The following is a 17,710-nucleotide window of genomic DNA, read 5'->3' on the forward strand; positions in this document are numbered from 1 at the left end:
GGCTCTCTCGCTATGTCTGGCGAGGGCACGCGCCCTATAGCGAAAACCTCTAAAGAAAAAAAAAATATGTAATTGTAATTTATTAGATGGGTATATCGTTAAGATTGCGTTAATTCTGTATTTTACTCCTGACTAATTTTATATTGCTGATAAAGCATCTGCTGTGTTTATCTTGTAGATATTTTACGTGAAGCTAGGAAATAAAAGTCCCAACTAGTTCGAAATAAAAGTCCCAACCAGTTCGTCATACGCATTTTTAAGCTAATGAGATGAAGACTTTGTTTGCCTGTAGCAATTTCGAGTGTATCATTGTGTTTCATAGTGTTTCATCACTGCATTATGCTTGCATTTGTTGAAGTTTTCTGTTCTGTTCAGGTCTAAGTAGGAAGCCTAATTAGTGTACATGTGCATTTTTGTGCTTATTATTCATGGTTATGTCATAAAGATGCCTTTCCTTTGGATAAGATAATGATTGGTGCTCTTATTGAAAGTCTGTATAGGGTGAGGCACTTTTCAGACAATTCAGAATTTAATTTAAACCTTGCAAAAACCTTATCAAATAATCATTATTATTCCCATTTTACCGAGAATGTTGAAATTTTTCTTTTTTTGGAGAGGTTTTTGCTATAGGGTGCCTGCACTTGCCAGAAAGACAGAGAGAGACAGAGATACAGAAAGTGAGAAATCACCCCCCTGGGGGGGGATGGCCACGCCCCAATCCCTTCTCCTTCATTCTCCTCTTGGGATTTTGGGCACACACGCACATGTGCCCAGCGTGAGTTTAAGCACCGGGTCCAGGACTCGAACTGCTGTTGACTACATGGGAGTTTAGCAACATAGCCATTACGCTAATTGCTGGTCCTGAGGATGTTGACATTTTTAAAAGTTAATGATATTGCTTATGGTAGAGTGAGCCTGTTAGTGGGAGTTAATGGAATTTGAACTCAAATCTGACTCCAGAACTCGTATTATTTCACTCTGCTCTATTTTTTCTCATAATATGTCAGTTGTATGGATTATACAAGTCATAAAAATTAATCTTCTTTTCAGCAAACCTAATGCGTGAAAATATGAGTTAACCAATAGACCAATGTGGGATATTCTTTACTCTGGTGAGATGGGTGATTCACTTTATACTATTTAAATGACACGGCACTAAAATTATTACTTGCTTTTCTAGAATTCTCTTTTTTGTTACTCAACATTTTAGTAATACCATTGTGAGGCAAATCTATATTTTTGGTTTCCATATTCATTACCTTCTTTGTGGATGCCTATTTTTTGCCAGGTTCTAGTGTTAGAGATTATAAATGTCTGTAAAGCCAGACATGTGGTACCCGCAGCCACTGGAACCTGGTACAAGGGGTCTTCAAAAAGATCATGGAAAATGTGCAGTATGAAAAACTATGCATGATTTCCATTTTTTTGCACCAAAATAAACTAATACTTTATTTGCATATTTTTCACAGTCTTTTATAGTCACTCCTAGATTTCAAATTTTGGTTCCACCTCTTAACTGTATAATCTTAACCTTTTAAGTGTCTATTTCTTCATCTGTAGGAAGGAAAGAATAGTACTTAACAGATGTTTGAAGATGGAGATAATGAACGTTCATATCGTGGTATCTGGCACATGGATGTTATCGTATTATCACCTTAAAAGCAGTGTTAATATAAGTATTTTTCTTTTAAAAGGAAAACTGAACAACTTATTCAGTATTGTCTTTGGTCTGAGATGGTTGTCAGCTTCCTTGTATTATTTGAAAAATCTGTGGTTTTTTTTCCCTGCACAGTGCCATATACATTTTAGAAGTCTACTACTAAAAGCTGAAAACTATGCTTTTGTTTCTTTTATTTTAAAAGTGGTAGAATCACCATATGGGATAATTACAGAAACAAGGGAATATGTTTGACTCATGACAACTAAAGTAATCAACTTTAAATCAACTTTTTAGTTTATTTGTTTGTTCCTCTGTGAGAGAGAAAGAGTGCTCCCCACTAGGGTCTTTTTTTTTTTTTTGACAGGTTTTTGCGATAGGGCATGTGCGCTCGCCAGACAGGCAAGAGAGAGACATAGAGACAGAAAGCGAGAAGTCACCCCCCAGGGGGGATGGTCACGCTGCAATCCCTTCTCCTCCATTCTCCTCTCGGGATCTTGGGCATGCACACACACGCACCTGGCGTGAGTTTTAAGCCACCAGGTCCAGGACGCGAACCGCGGTAGACTACATGAGAGTCCAGCGACATAGCCATTATGCTAACTGCTGGTTCCCCCCACTAGGGTCTTGATGCTGTGATCCATCACCTGTGCTCAGTCAAGCCCACATCATGGGCAGGTGCTTGCTCAGTGTCTTCCAGATCTTTGGCCGTGAACTGTGAATCTTCTGCGGCGGAGCGCGTCTGACCATTATGTGGGCAAGAGCGTCTCCTTTAACCACTGCGCCACTGTCCAGCCCCTACCTTACTTTTAAGAAAGAAAGTTAAAAAGAGCCTTTTGTGATTTTGTTCTTTGGGAGAGAATGAGGAAAGATTTGAGAAGTTCTTTAGTGACCAGAAACACAAACGCGAAAGTTTCATTCTGACTTATATCGACATTTTATGTGCTTTGAGTTTCTTAATGGAAGGTATTTCTAAATATTTTTAGAAAATACTAAATTTAAAACTAAATACTTTCTAGCATCTATAGTATGGTATTTAAGGCACTTTGATATGGAAATGCAAGTGCAAGTAATTTTGAATGAAAAAAGGTACATTTATAAAAAACTACAAGGGTGATCTAGTGAAATTTTCCTCTAGATTATTGTTTTAGATTATTATGATCTATGAGAGGCTTGAGGCATTAAATCTATATAGATAGGGGTTTTTTTAAGAGGTGCTACATAGAAATAAATATATCTTTATTTAGATAAATTTATGTCTCATTATAGCCGTGAAATTCTCTGAACTGATGCATAATTCATAGTTGTAAATACTTCTGAGGAAATTTTTTGAGCTATTTCTCTTATAAGAAGATATGTCAGTGCTGCTTTTATTATCTATAGTAAAGGCTTGTTAGAGGAAATCTTGCTTTGACATTAAATCACTGTGTTTTTTTTTTTCATTACTAAGCTCCAAATGCCAAGATATAATCAACTCGTAAATTGAAGAGGCATATAAGCAGTTCAATCTTAGCGACTATTGAAGTAAATTTCACCATTTTTGTCTTTATTTTCCTAGTTCCTTTCAGTTCTGATTAAGCCATTTTAAACTATTGTAATAGATAACTTGATGTTTTAGTAAAAACATTTCATAGTATACTTAAAAGAAGATTCTGTAGTTGGTGTGTGGAGTTTGTTGTTTCAATATAAATTTTTGTATAACAGATTTTGAAAGATTTCTTTTAGCATATACAGCCAACTTTCACATTATCTTAGTTGTTATAGCTGGAAGTCAGTTACAGTTCTGGCAATGAGTATTAGCTTTACTCAGTTACTGTAAGTTGGTAATCCAACTTTTGACATACATGCTAATTTAGCTGTAACCTCAGTCAGGATTTTCAGAAAGCTTTCGGTGAAGTTTGTTAAAATTAAGATTTAGTCACCGGATTTAATGGTTTAATTGTAAAGGAGTACATTAAATATGTAACATGTTATTAGAAGCCAAAACATAAATGGTATTGAAATGATTTACTACCTTCTTTTATGGGGGGAAAATTGAACTGACACTTAAAGTTTGCAGATTACTTCATTCAAGCAGACATATGTAAAACTTAATTTTTCAAAATAATTTCTTGTTTAGCACGAAGTAGTGAACCAACTCAGAGTCTGAGGTTTAGCATCAGATAGCGAAAAGAATCAATACAGTCCTTTCATAGTAATATTTAATGATGTTCATTTAACATTTTTGAGCTTGAAAAATGAGCAGAAATTTAGATGATTCTTAAAACGCACTCCTTCATTATTCCATACCACATACTAAGTTCTCCATGCTGTGTTGGAGCTTCCCTGGCAAAGAAACGAATTTGCTGATTTTTGTCACTTGCAAGACCAGCCAGGGTCACTGTAGCCTGCATTTGACTACAACAGTGCATAATATTGTGCAAAATCATCAAGTGGTACTGTTTATTTTTAAAGTAACACATGTAACTTTTTATTATAATTATTAATACAAGCAAAGGAACTACCAGTACTTTTATTTTTATTGTCATTAAACAGTTTTCTAGGAATTTTCAGCAAAATATCAATTCAGCTTTAATTCCACTATGAAATACAGAAATCGTGAATAAGCTTGTGGTGCCTGCTATTAAAAATCAAATCAGTAGCTTTAATACCTTCTTACAGTCTCATTTTGTTTCACTATAGATCTGTTTTAGATAGGTCGGTACCTCTCTTTTGCTCTCAGTGGTTAATTTTACCGGTTCAGTTTCTTTGTAGATTTTGCCGTAAGTAGAAAGGATTTTAAATCTCACAGACCCTTAAGATATTTTATTACCACTTACTTAAATGAACAGTAGATAATGTACATGCTTGTATTTTGTGCAAGTACCCAAGACATTCTGATTGAAAGACAGCTTAAGGAAAAATAAACAAGTAGCAAAAGCATTCAGTCTTTATTTACAGTACATAGGAGGTTACTGTTTCCATTTTAGGTGGAAGAGTCAGATTAGCAGGAACACCCCAGAGAAGGACATCTTTAGCAATGGAATTTACATACCGTTAGCTCACAGTAATTGATAAGCAGCAGGACTCTGTAGTTCAGAGCTAGCTGAGCACATTATTTGGGGTGCCTTTGATGCTGTGGTTTTCCAAAGCTTGCCGGCTGCATGCTTGTTGCCTTTGTTTGTGGCACAGGTAATTACTTGATAAAATGAAGTGCATCACTGTGAACAATTGACCCCTTGGAACAGTCCAGGCTGGTCAGCAGTCGAAAACCACACTTTAAAGCCATCATGATAGCCTCAAACTTAAGAGTTTCCAAGGTACAGACAAAGGTGTTATCTTCCTTCAGTACAAGTCGAGTGCCATTTTCAGACTTTATGAAGTATTTAAACTGAATGATATTCGATGATATCGAAAACTCCTCTGGAAATCCATCCAGCCTGCTTTTGGACACCAGCACAATGCGAGATTTTATTTTTGCTATGAAATCAGGAGCATTACAGAAGATTCTCAGTCCTTGTGAGCGATCGTGGTTATCTGTTATTTCCAAGAAAGTAGTCTCTCTGGGGGTTAGCTGTTCTTTTTCCCACCTGGATTTCACTTCCTCTGCCAGTCCCTTGAGCTGAAAGAATTCTGCTTCTTGTGCAAGAAGTTGATTCTCTCGAAACCCCTCAGGCAAGAGAAGTTCTCCATTTCGCAGGAAGTTTAGGACGTGTCTGAAGAGGAGCCCATCCCGGTCTATGAAATAATGACCATCTGCATCAAACGGGCAGAGGATTTTTCCATTTACTATACCTTCAAGAAAGGTGTCTGGGTACTTGGTCAGTGTTTGTTTTTGAGTAATGTATAAATATCCACCAACGTTGAGGGTCATCAGTGTGGATTTGCAGTTCTTTCCTTGGTCAGTATCTTCCAGGTTGTTGTGTTTCCCTTCATACTCCTTTTCTTTTTCTCTTCTGTTTATTTTACGCTCCATTTTTGAAGAAGCTATTTCAGCTTGTTCTTCTCGGCTTTCAGATTTTTTAAAAAAGAAACACTACCACACAAACACGCCTTTATTCAGCCCCAGCCTGGTGATGGAATGGAAATGCTGGCAGCATCGCCTGGGCTGTCAGCTCGGTTTTGCAGTAGGTGGCGTATCAGCTATGCATGCGGGAGCTTCCTGGAGTAAGACGGAGAGGAGAATTTGCATTTAACTGTATCAGGGAAAGGATTTTTTGTGTAAGGATTTTCATGTACATTCTTTGATAAGAGTTACTTAGAAAACATAGACTGTCCTCTCACTAAACAGTTATAGATGTTTAATTCTCCAGCCAAATGTGAATTTTTATCTATTTCTAAATGTCTTTTTTGTTATTTCTTTTAATTAGGCAGACTTAATCTTAAAGAACTCATCCTTTGGAAAATAGCATCTATTGTATTAGTATCATTTTCAAAAGCAAATCAGTAATAGAAAACCTGAGGGGAAAGGAAAGCTATATAGGATTTTCTCTCCCATAAAAAGTTTTACAGTGGTACAGTCATTTTTGAGACCCAAATAAGAATATTTAGACTTATTATTTGTGACGTTGTATTTGAATTTAATTGGAGTTGAGTGATTCTGAATTAGGGATCTTTGCTAAGTGAGAAGAAATTTTCCTAACATCCTGTAACAAGAGGTTCTTTTATTTTTTTATCCTATAGGTAAAATGTAGAAAAGACAAGTTTTGCAGTCATTGTTTACTTTTTTTTGTTAAGATTTCCAGTGGAAAATTTATAAGCTTGCACTATGAATCTGTTTGCTGAACAAAGACTTGGACTACTGTAGAAAAAACTGTAACTGTGTGTGTACACATGTATTGGGAAGATAGGAGAAGGATGGAGATTTAAAACATACTTACCATCAAACCTTGTTATGAGTTAGTTTTTGTTTCTTTTTTGTTTCACAGATGGTGAAAGAAATAGCTAAAGCCTAAGCCTTTAAAAAAAAAAAAATTGGGAGTTGGAACAATGTTGGTGTGTTGTAACCCCCTCTTTTTCCCTCCTACCTCTTTACTTACTTTCCAAAGCCTTTCTCTTACAGAATTTAAAAAGCCCAGCAATAGGAAACATGAACATTGTCCCCAGTACACTATCATTTTATCTGTGTATCTGCTAAATTATTCTGAGGAACTACATGGTTCTTAGAATTAGACTTCAAATGTTATATTAAATTGATTTATATTTCTGTTGCACTAAAGGTACTTTTAAATAGTTAGCTGTATGTCGTAGAAATATTGGAACAGATTCTTCTAAAAGAATTCATCTGCTTTTTATTTTCTATAAACAGTGTTAGATTTTTGTCAGATATAAAAAAATCATTGGGTCATTGGAAAAACTATGACATATTTTTCTGTGTTTTTCTATGCATAAATGTGACAGGACTTTTCTGACAACTTTATATATTCTTCTTTACAGCTGATTTTGAACCTAGCATTTGTATACCAAGAAATTATCAAAAGTCCATTCAATTGCACTGCAAAACTTCAGCTTTGCACTTTTAGAGCTGAGTTTTTATTTATAGGACATGAAATTATACTTCTTCATTTTACCAAAGATAAATGATGCATTTCAGAGAATTTTTAATATTTTATCTAGGAGTTTATAGCTTGTTAATGGCAAAGCCATCACTTCAGATTAAAATTTCCTCTCAGTCCTTCAGTACTTAAAGAGAATTTACTCTTATATTTTGACAATCTCATGTATTTATTGATTTTATTTTTTTTAGAATCAACTCTTTCCTATGCACATGACTTTTTAAGAAGTAATGAATAAGTTTTTGAGAAAAAAAGTACAACTTTGGAAATGCATTTATGGAATTCTTATGTTACCATTACAAAGGGTTTCTGAGTTACATCATATTGTGTAATAGCAAAATCAACAAAGACACAATAATTTCACTTACAGGTACAGTCCCTTTTTTGTGATATTTACCATATACCAGACTTGTATACCAAACGTAGTATACTGATGGAGACTGCTAGACTTGTCTCGTTTACTTAGATAAAGCAATATCGTTGATTAGAACTATGAGACGCTGGGTCTCTTTCTTTCCACAGTTTTACTGCCTTCATGGAGAAGCCCTGATGCTCTTACAGGGTGGGTTTCTCTGGGGGTGGCATGGGGTTAGGAGGTGAGGCAAGACTGCTGGAAGTCAGACCCCCGCCCTTCCGTCATTGTTCCACACTGCATTCTGTTTGCCAAGTCACTTCTGGTTTCTGCTGCCAGGTTTTCAGAACCACCTATTAGGGCCCTGTGTGTCACAGGAATGCTTTGACAGACTCTAAACTAGTCCATTTTGTGCTTCCAACCATTGACTGCTTTTTCTCTGTAAACATGACGGGTATGATTTGTTTACCCCCGATGGCCTGGCAGCAGTAGTGTGACTGAAGCCTTGTCTGAGTGCCTGACTTGAAGCTGATAGGAATCCATAGGACTTTCATGTGTGTGTACCCTCTTTGCCCCAACTTGTGGTCTTAAACAGAAAAAGAAAAATGTTTCCCAGAAAGTCCCACCTTCTTTTCCTTACTCCACATTACCTCCATTAAAGCAAGGTCATCACAATTCACAGAAATTGCAGCAGTTTGTTGATTGCCGCCTGCTGTGGTACACGTACCCCTTGGAGAAGGCCAGATTGCCGCCTTTTTATTCCATTCTAAGTTTATATTTGCTTGCTGGGGAGTTTGTGTGTTTGTTGATGATTGCTGCCTGCTGTGGTACACGTACCCCTTAGGAGAAGGCCAGATTGCCGCCTTTTTATTCCATTCTAAGTTTATATTTGCTTGCTGGGGAGTTTGTGTGTGTGTGTGTGTGTGTGTGGTGCTGTAGAGTCAGTTAGGTCCACACAGCCCTAAAACTGGAAGTGGTGCTTCAGTACCTATACCAATACCAAGGGAAACATCCCCGGTTTATGTGACTATATTTCACTGCCTCACTGCAGCAGGAGCTGTTGTAGAATTAATCAGTCAGTGGTTTCAGCAGAAGGGCTTAAGCCACACATCAAAGACTAGCTCATCTTGATTCACTTGACAACTGAATTTGAGGATTTTACCTGCTTTTTTAGGGAGAAAGATACAAAATTTTGAAACATCAAAGCCCCGTTTTTCTACTTAGTGCTTTAGCTCTTTACCAGAGTTAGATTGCCTCTGTCTTAGACATCTCTAAGCATGCATAGAAAAGAGCTCTTTAGGCAGCTTTGAAAATTTAAACAGGTCTTTGGTGTGACTCTGTCCTATAGTTAATCGGGCCCAGTGCCTAACCAAATTCTGACAAAGCCTTCCATTGTGAGGTAATGCTAATCTCCTACCCTCTGCATTAGGCAGAACTCCAGACCAATGGAAGGAATCCCATCTTTTCTACCAACTCCTAATAGGCAGTGAAGTTCTGTCGTCACATGAGTAATACAAAACACAGTGATAAACACACGCTCTGTTTATGTGCCAGAGATACCCTCGTGCCATGGAAGGAAATAGAACATTTCTAGGAAGGTACCTTTCCTGGTTGGAAGATACCTGCTTTGGTAATTCCCTTAGCCTAAGCAGGTCACTCTTGCATGAAAGCCATATGCTTTTTCAAGAAAGAGGGATGGCCTTAGAGCTGCTTTGATAAGAACATGCTACTTCCACCTGCACATTCTCCGCCTCTACCACATCTTGGTTGCTTTCACCTGCATGCGTCTGTGCCTGTTTTCTGAAAGCATTAGTTCCCCTTCCCTTGGAAAGAAAGTGGAAGTGACTGTAGCTAAAGAAGCCACTGTCAGTTTTTACTGAAACTGGCACTGTTTCTTTGCCCTGGACTTCTGCACTTATCTCAGGTTTGTGGATCTCTGCTTTGACCTTCCTACCCTTTACACAAGCTGTTTCACGGTTTCAGCATGCAGTTTTCTTCTTCAGAGCTTCCTCTTTTTTTTATTTTTCTTTTTTTTGAGATATTTTTGCTATACGGCGCCTACACTTGCCAGAGAGACAGGAAGCAAGAAATCACCCTCAGGGGGGATGGCCATATGCCACAGTCCCTTCTCCTTCAGTCTCCTCTTGGGATTTTGGGTACACATGCACATGTGCCTGGTGTGAGTTTTAAGCCATCAGGTTCAGGACTCAAACTGTGGTTAACTATGTGGGAGTCCTGTGATGTAACCATTATGCCATCTACTGATCCCCATAGCTTCCTTTTAATAGCATTTAATGTGAGAACCACTCCTTTGATATTCATCTATGACTATTTTACATTAGTCTCTATTGTGTGTTTAAAAAATAAAAATAAATTACACGAAGTAATGCACTGACATATTTTAAGAACCAAGGGACTTTTCGTGTTAATATAATTTTATTTCTATGTCACAACTTCAGTTTCATTTTTAAATATAAAATTCTTCTGCAGTTAATACTGCCTGGGACTGGTGTCATACTGACACATGTACTCGGTCAGCTGCCTTGCGTAACTAATGGACCACAGCATCTCATAAACTGTGTAGGGTGCTTGAACTTCCCTAGGACTCATCAGTTAAAATCTGTGGCTAGAGGTCATGTGAACAGGTCATTTCACTTGGATAAAAACACCTGTGAGTGTTTTGCAGTGTTAAACTGAGTCTTCAAAGAAACCCAGGAAACTTGGCTACATTGACAAAATTTTCAGTCTCGTTTGAGGAGTGTAGAAAAGAATAAAGTACTGTGTGTCAAAAGGAGCACAAATAAAAATGACAGACTAGCTGAGAACTTCAGGTAAAATTCATTCCACGTGTCTTTGCTTTTCACCACGGAGGTAATCTTGACAACAGTGTGCAAATCATATTATTCACATTGAAATGTACTTTGGAAGGTGAGTGTTTTAGGAAACCTATGTTTTATAATTTTATAGATAAAAGTCATACCGTAAGTTTTTCAAAACAATGGTTTTTTTTTTAAGTGTGGCCTACGCATTATTTTTCTCCAGAAAATATTATAACTAGATGAGCAAAGCACTTCGATGAGCCATCAGATGAACTTCGAAATGATGATATTGTACAGAACTCATTTTTATAGTGCTGTTTGGCAAAATGGAATTCTACTGTCTCATTGAGAAGAAAGTATTTTCAGTTAATAGCCATTATCTGCAGTCTCAAAATGAGAGACATGACTTTGAAAACTCTTGTAGAGGTAACATTGTTATGAAATCAGGAACCAAGGAGGGGCTCTAGTCCCGCTTGCTGCCCGCCAGCACCGTTCCTTCTGTAATCCTCTTCACTTTACCTTCCTCTGTGTCTGCAGTGATGAGATGGTGCGGAGGAGACAGAAGGGGCTTGAGCCAAAGGACAGACTGTGATGGCTCCTGGGAACAAATGTGTTTCCTACTCACAGAGTAAAGTAATTGTAAATGGGGGAGAATTCTATCATAGTGCACTTTTTTTCTTTTTTGTATTTAACATTTCTCAAACCAGGGTATGTCTTAAACCCGTTGTCTAAGTTTAATGACAGCATTTTGTCTTTCTTGGTGGTACATAAAATAATGGTGCCTATTACAACTGATGGTATCTTAGAATCAACGGAATAAATTTGAGCGGCTTGAGCTATTCCCTTCATTTCATGAGAAAATAAAAATGACAGGGAGAGGTGATAAATGGGAAGAATAGTGAAAAGAGTAGGGGATAGATAGAGGGGAGAAAGAAAAAGGAAGAAATATGGCCACTGCATTATTTAAATTACCTAGGGAAGCTACACATAGGTATAGAAAAACCACTCCCTTTTCCCCACACAGTGCAGTTAAGGCAATATCTTTGGGAGTGAACCACCATATTAAGGAAATAGTGGTGAGCTCAGAAAAGGGGAATTATCTCAAAGGAATTCTTAATGATGAGTTCATGATTTCTACCTTATAGTTACCAAGATGTCTTAATATTAAACTCCCTTGAAAATCATAAAGAAGTAGGTATGTCGTTACTATTGTTATGGATTGACTATGTTAAGAGATCAAGCGTTACTGAGTGGGAAATGAATCGGACCTGAATTCAGTTGATTTTTAAATATGCGCCATTGGGGTCAACTCTGTGATTTAGTGGTGATATGCTACACTCAAGAGAAGCTGGATCCCACATTGCGACCAGAGTTCAAATTCTCATCTAAATGGACCTGAACATACCAGGCCACACAAATGCCCAAGATCCGATGGGCTACAGGACTGGAGGAAGGGAATTACTGCCCGACCAGACCCTCTGAAGGGGTTCATCTCGCCCTCCCAACTCCTGCATTGCTTGTGTTATATGATGAGTAAAGGGGAAAATATTGGGTTTTCACACAACCTATATTTTTAATTGCCATTATTTCCTGACAACCTATATTTTTTTGCATTGTCATAAGAAGATTGGCATAGCATTCTTAAAAATGTGTCACTGGGTTATCTGTAAGTTTTTCATAAATATTGCGTCCCTCAACTGTGTTGTGGTCTTTATAAATACAGGGGTCAGCATTTTTCGTCCTCGTACCCCTCATCACATCTGCCAGTGCTTGGTACTGTTTGTCTAAAATATAGCAGTATAGTATAAGTCTGTACATGAAGAGACTGAACTTTTCTACAAGAATTTGTTTTCTGTGTGATTAACCACTTTTTCTATTGTTTTTTATTTGTTTCTCATTTAAAATACAGTAGCCAAAGCTTGGTAGCACTCTTTCATAAAGATCTGATTAAAACCGGGACCAGCAGTTAGCGTAATGGCTATGTCGCTGGACTCCCACGTAGTCGACCACGGTTCGAGTCCCGGACCCGGTGGCTTAAACTCACGCCGGGCACGTGTGCGTGTGTGCCCAAGATCCCAGGAGGAGAATGGAGGAGAAGGGATTGCAGCATGGCCATCCCCCCTGGGGGGTGATTTCCTGCTTTCTGTCTCTCTGTCTCTCTCTGTCTGTCTGGCGAGCGCACGCGCCCTATAGCAAAAACCTCTCCAAAAAAAAAAAAAATCTGATTAAAACCAAAACTATTAGAGGGGGCAGCAGATGGAGTAGTGGTTACATTACCAGATTCCCACATGGCCAACCCTGGTTCAAGTCCCGGACTAGGTGGCTTGAAAATCACACTGGGCGCAGGTGCATGAGTGCCCAAGATCCTGGGAGGAGAATAGAAGAGAAAGGATTGTGGCATGGCCTTCCCCCGGGGGGGATGATTTCTCACTTTCCCTCTCACTGTCTCTGTCTCTCTCTGGCAAATCCATGCACCCTAAAGCAAAAACTTCTTTAAAATAGAAAAACAAAAACCGTTAAAATACTATTATTTTCCTTCCCCTTTTATTTAATTATTACAACACAGCATTGATTTCTGTTTTTTAAAAGTATTTTATTTTGGGGTTTTATTCAATCTCTTCTTGAAAGCAACTTTAGGAGTAGGGATTAGGTCTGATGTGTTTATTGTGTCCACATCTGCATCTAAGAAATTTTTATATCAATTTAATTATATATAGCGAAACAAGCAAAGAGAAGACTGTAGTCTGATATATAGGTGGGATGATAACTCATTAATTTTACTTTGCAAACATTAAAATATACAGATGTTTCAAAGCTGTTTACTCACTAGGTTATTTACTTGACCAAGAGTCTGTCACAGCTTCTGTAGACTAATAGGACAATACAGACAATGTCACACGTTTATAGCCTTCGTTTTGCCCCCTTAGCTGACCACTTGTCTTCCTGCTTCTGGGCAGTCAGTCTTGTCATCCACAGATACTCTTTGGTCAGCTCTGCAATATCTATTATATGGGAATGTTCCTATTATCCCTTTTCCCCCCTTGTCTGTAGGGGAAAAATTGAAGAGCAGTATTATGAGTGAGGAAGTTGAGATGCTTTCTAGATCTAAAATCTAGTCCTCAAGTTACGGTTTAAGTATATGAATTAAAATGAAGAATTTCCAGCCCCTTGGGCATATTTGCAATTTGAATATTATTATTAGAAAACATATCAACAGATAATTTCTGAGAATGTTTGTGTGACTGCTTTTTGATTACCTTTGGGGTAAATCATCAAATACTAACTCTGTGGGTTAGTTTACTGGAACTTTTTTTTTTTTTTTTTTAAGGTTTTTGCCATAGGGCACGTGCCCTCTCCAGAGAGAGAATGATAGTGAGAGTTAAGTGAGAAATCACCTCCCCAACCCCTGCAGGGGTTCCAGGACTCAGAACTGTGGTCAGCTATGTGGGGAGTCCTGCACCTTAATCACCACACCACCTGCTGGGCCGCTCAGCATAATCTTTTATTCCTAAAATCCCTGAAGATTACAGAGCTGAATATAAATTCATAAATTTGGATAAAGATAACTTTCTAATAATATAGGGATACAAAGTTTGCTTAATTTCTTATTAAGATGACAAGTATTAATAGTCTTCATCTAAGAACCACAAAACCTCATCTAAGAACCACAAGCAAAAAACTCTGCTAGGAAAATATTTTAAATGAGAAGAAAGGAGAATATAAGGGATATTAAAAGTGGCTTACCTTTCAAATGCAGCTGCTCTGGACAGATATTATTTCTTTCATGCTTTTCCAGAGAGGGTAGACACAGATGTGATGTAAGAATCAAGAGAGTAACTTCAGAAGTCTTGAGGATCAGTCTGAAATCTTTAATCTGAGTTAGAAGCACTCTTAAAGGCCTCCACATTGAACTGAATTCACCAAGGTCCTTGGAAATGAATGCCTTTAACTTCCTGATGCGTGATGACTTCCTAACATACCTGCTCTCATTACTTAGATGCCAATGCTAATAAGCACCCAGGACATCCTGTTCACTAATTATTTTACTTGCTCAAAAATAGGGATGCTCTTAACATGAAAAAAGTACTGATAATCAGTATTCAGTTTTCCCATATAGTGTATCTCAAGTTCCGATTATCAGTCTTCAGTTTTCCCATATAGTGTATCTCAAGTTCAGACATAGTAGGAAGGTTCAGCTTAAAGCAGTTTGTGTATTTTCAGGTCTTGGATACCTTCTTAGCCTTTTGTTTTTGTTGATCAAGAAACATTTTTCTCTCTTATTTCTACTCAAAGAAAGTGTAATTATAACTAGTTCTTTTAAAAAGTATTCGAGGAAACACAATAAACACTAATGAAATAATTTTCAAACATCGTCAGTTAGAGAGGAAGGCCAGTGTGTATAGTTAATGAAACAGGACTAGAAGAGACCAAGCGATTCTGGTAACTTCTGATAGATGCTGAGGCCAAAGATGTGAAGTAACCTCTCTAAGTAACACTGTTTCTTAGTGACAGACCAGAATCCTGCCATTATTTTTACAGATTGTGCTTTGTGTACTTACCCTTTGAAATTACCTCTCCATTTTTTCTGAAACTAGGTGGCAGGAGGACATAAATAAAATGCCATTATCATAGGTGTCTGTTTACTAGGATTCTTTCGATTGCAGGTAGCAGAAACCAGTTAATAGAAAATGTAGTTGAAATGTAGTTTGGGGGATAGGAGAGTATTTAGAAAGGATCCTGGAGTATTTCCCAGAATCCAGAGAAAGTTGATCAGAATGGTCAAGCCTCGGGAAGAGTAAGAACTGAGCACTCACAGCACCTTTGCTAGGATGAGTTTGTGTGCCTTCACAGAGTGCTGACCACATCTTCCCAAGGATTTGTGGTGTAGTCCCTCAGAACAAGTCTCTTTCAAGTACAAGAAAGAGAATGAGAGCAAGCACAGGCTCACACCAAAGGCCATTGCCAAGGCTGCTACACCACCTTCAGTGCCTCTCTTCTCACCCCACCCCCCACGTCTACATGCCACTTCTCACGTCCCATCACAAACATTGCTTTCTCTACAAAAGCCCTTCTTAATTCTCAGCTAGAAATAATCGGTACATGTTTATGCATGTGTGTAATCTTGATACTCGGTGTGTGTCTGTTTCATAACCTGTATTAACACATTCGGCTTTGTACTATAGAATCCCACAGTCCATATGGAAGGACCAGTAGTTGATCATTTAAATTAAAAGATAGGAAATTGTTAAAAAGTGATAACAATAGGAACCAGAAGGTGTCATGGTGATTAAGGTGCTGGATTCCTACATGGCCTACCATGATTCAAGATGCCAGGAACGTGTGTGTGTGTGTGTGTGTGTGTGTGTGTGTGTACCCCCTTGAAATCCTGAAAGGACAGTGGAGGAAAAGGGATTGTGTCATGGCCATCTCCCCGTCCCTCCCAGAGGATTTCTCACTTTCTCTTTTTCTATCTGTCTCTCTCTGGTGAGCACATCCACGCTATAGCAAAAACTTAGAAATGCATTTTTTTCTATCTACCTTAAACTTCTTTTTTCTTATGTGCTCACATTTAGTTACTGATTACATGTAGGACAAGAACTTTGCTTTGAGTATAGGATACTGATTGACCATCTGCTTTCTCTTTCTTGCAAAAATTAGACCCATAATTTAGTTTAGATTTTCAGTTTCTTCAAAAAGAAGCAAGAACTTAGATACTATAAAACAATACAAATGCACAGTCCTAGACTTGTATGCTTTTCCATGTTCTTATTGGCTCACCCATACATAGTTTAACAGTTGCGTTTATATTTATTTCTTTGATAAACCACAGAGACCGTGCCCCAGCAGGATCTTGACCTTTATCTACCCCCAGCTACAGCCAGCCTAGATCATGGGCACATGTGTGTCTGCCGAGTCACCACCCAGCCACCAAACAGTGATTTCTTTTGTTTTAGGCAATTTTCCTTTATATAAAAGTAAGGTCTTAACCAGAGCATTCAACCTGGTTTCCATAGAACCCCTCTGTACACCCCATACTCTTAATTTAATGAGTTTATGTAAGATATAATTAAGTTACATAATTATTAAAACTATTGTAAACAAGTTCTAACATAGTTTGAGCAGAAGTATGTGGGAGTACTAGAGATTAACCTGCTACCCACTAGTGTATGGTGAGCTGTGGGCATCTGTCACTATGTTTAATAGAGAGGAATTAGAGTCTCGATTAACCTAGAAGTGAATAAAGTGGAGGTTTATCAAAAGTGCTTCTATTGTATAAAAATGAGTCAGACACTTGTCTTATCATCTTACTAGACCACCAGTTTTTTAAATGTTCCTGAGGGGAACAGCAGGTGGCATGGAGGTTAAAGTGGCTGATCCCACATAGCTGACTGTGCAATTTGAGTCTTGGACCCAGAGACTTGAAAATCATGCTGGGCATATGTGTGTGTGCCCAACATCCTGAGAGGAGGATGGAGGAGCAGGGATTACAGTGTGGCCATTCCCCCCAGGGAAGTAATTTTCTGACTCTCTCTCTGGAGTGCCTATGTACCCCTGTAGCAAACTTAATAGTGGTGTGGGAACCACTGGATAGAAGCATTCCTCAGTAGAGATTAAAATTATTTTCATAATTGTGACCCAATAAGGCTTTTTGGGTTTTTAAACTGTCATTCTCCAAAAATTTCTTAGTTTCTAATATGGTAGATATGTAGAGTTAAAACTGTATGAAAGACTTTTGGGTTATCCTTTTTTTTTTCTTTAAAGCATGTATTGGTTAGGAGTACACCTGTGCTTGCTGGAGAAGGAGAGGGAGAAAGCACCCTCAGTGGGGCATGATCACACCATGATCCCTTGTCCTCCATCTTGCTGTCCTGTTGGGATTTTGAGCGCTCAAGGATATACACCCAATGTGTTTTCCAAGCTTCCAAGGCTGGGATTGGAACCATGGTTGGTCATAAGGATTCAGCTGCCTTAACCCCAAAAGCCATGAGGTTGGCCAAAAGTAAAAAATAAATTTTTTAAATTGAGAAGTAAAACTTGTATATATTTATGGTATATAGCATAATATTTTGGTATATGTATGCATTATGGAATGGCTAAATTCATACTTTTTAACAATATATACCTGGGCCCCAATGGCCTGATAGTTTAGGTGGCTAGTTTCTACGTGGCCAACTGCTCAGTTCAAGTCTCAGGCCTAATGACTTGAAAAACACACTGGATACATGTGCGTACAAGTCTAAAATTCTGAAAGGAGGGGGACACGAAGGAGCCGGGATTGCAGCATGATGGAGTGGGAGGTGGGAGTGTAGGGGGTAGGAGTGGTGAGGGAGTGATTTCCTTGCTTTCT

General features: G+C 38.2%; 2 protein-coding genes across 2 annotated transcripts in view; one reads left to right on the forward strand and one right to left on the reverse strand.

Moving 5' to 3' along the window:
- Positions 1-17,710, forward strand: part of GTF2F2 (general transcription factor IIF subunit 2) — a 197,642-nt gene that overhangs the window by 75,988 nt on the left and 103,944 nt on the right. The window lies entirely within an intron of this gene.
- KCTD4 (potassium channel tetramerization domain containing 4) lies at positions 4,448-14,223 on the reverse strand. The gene is made up of 2 exons (XM_006166505.2): positions 14,107-14,223; positions 4,448-5,798 (listed from the first exon to the last, which is right to left on the reverse strand). Exon 2 carries the CDS (start codon positions 5,610-5,612, stop codon positions 4,833-4,835), a length of 780 nt encoding a protein of 259 aa, XP_006166567.1. The 5' UTR covers positions 5,613-5,798; positions 14,107-14,223; the 3' UTR covers positions 4,448-4,832.

This window comes from Tupaia chinensis, unplaced genomic scaffold, assembly GCF_000334495.1.
Source record: "Tupaia chinensis unplaced genomic scaffold, TupChi_1.0 Scaffold144262_1, whole genome shotgun sequence".
NCBI classification, from domain to species: domain Eukaryota; kingdom Metazoa; phylum Chordata; class Mammalia; order Scandentia; family Tupaiidae; genus Tupaia; species Tupaia belangeri.

Excerpts from the sequence above, each read along its gene's own strand:
- KCTD4 (XM_006166505.2), bottom strand. The coding sequence starts at position 5,612 with ATGGAGCGTAAAATAAACAGAAGAGAAAAAGAAAAGGAGTATGAAGGG.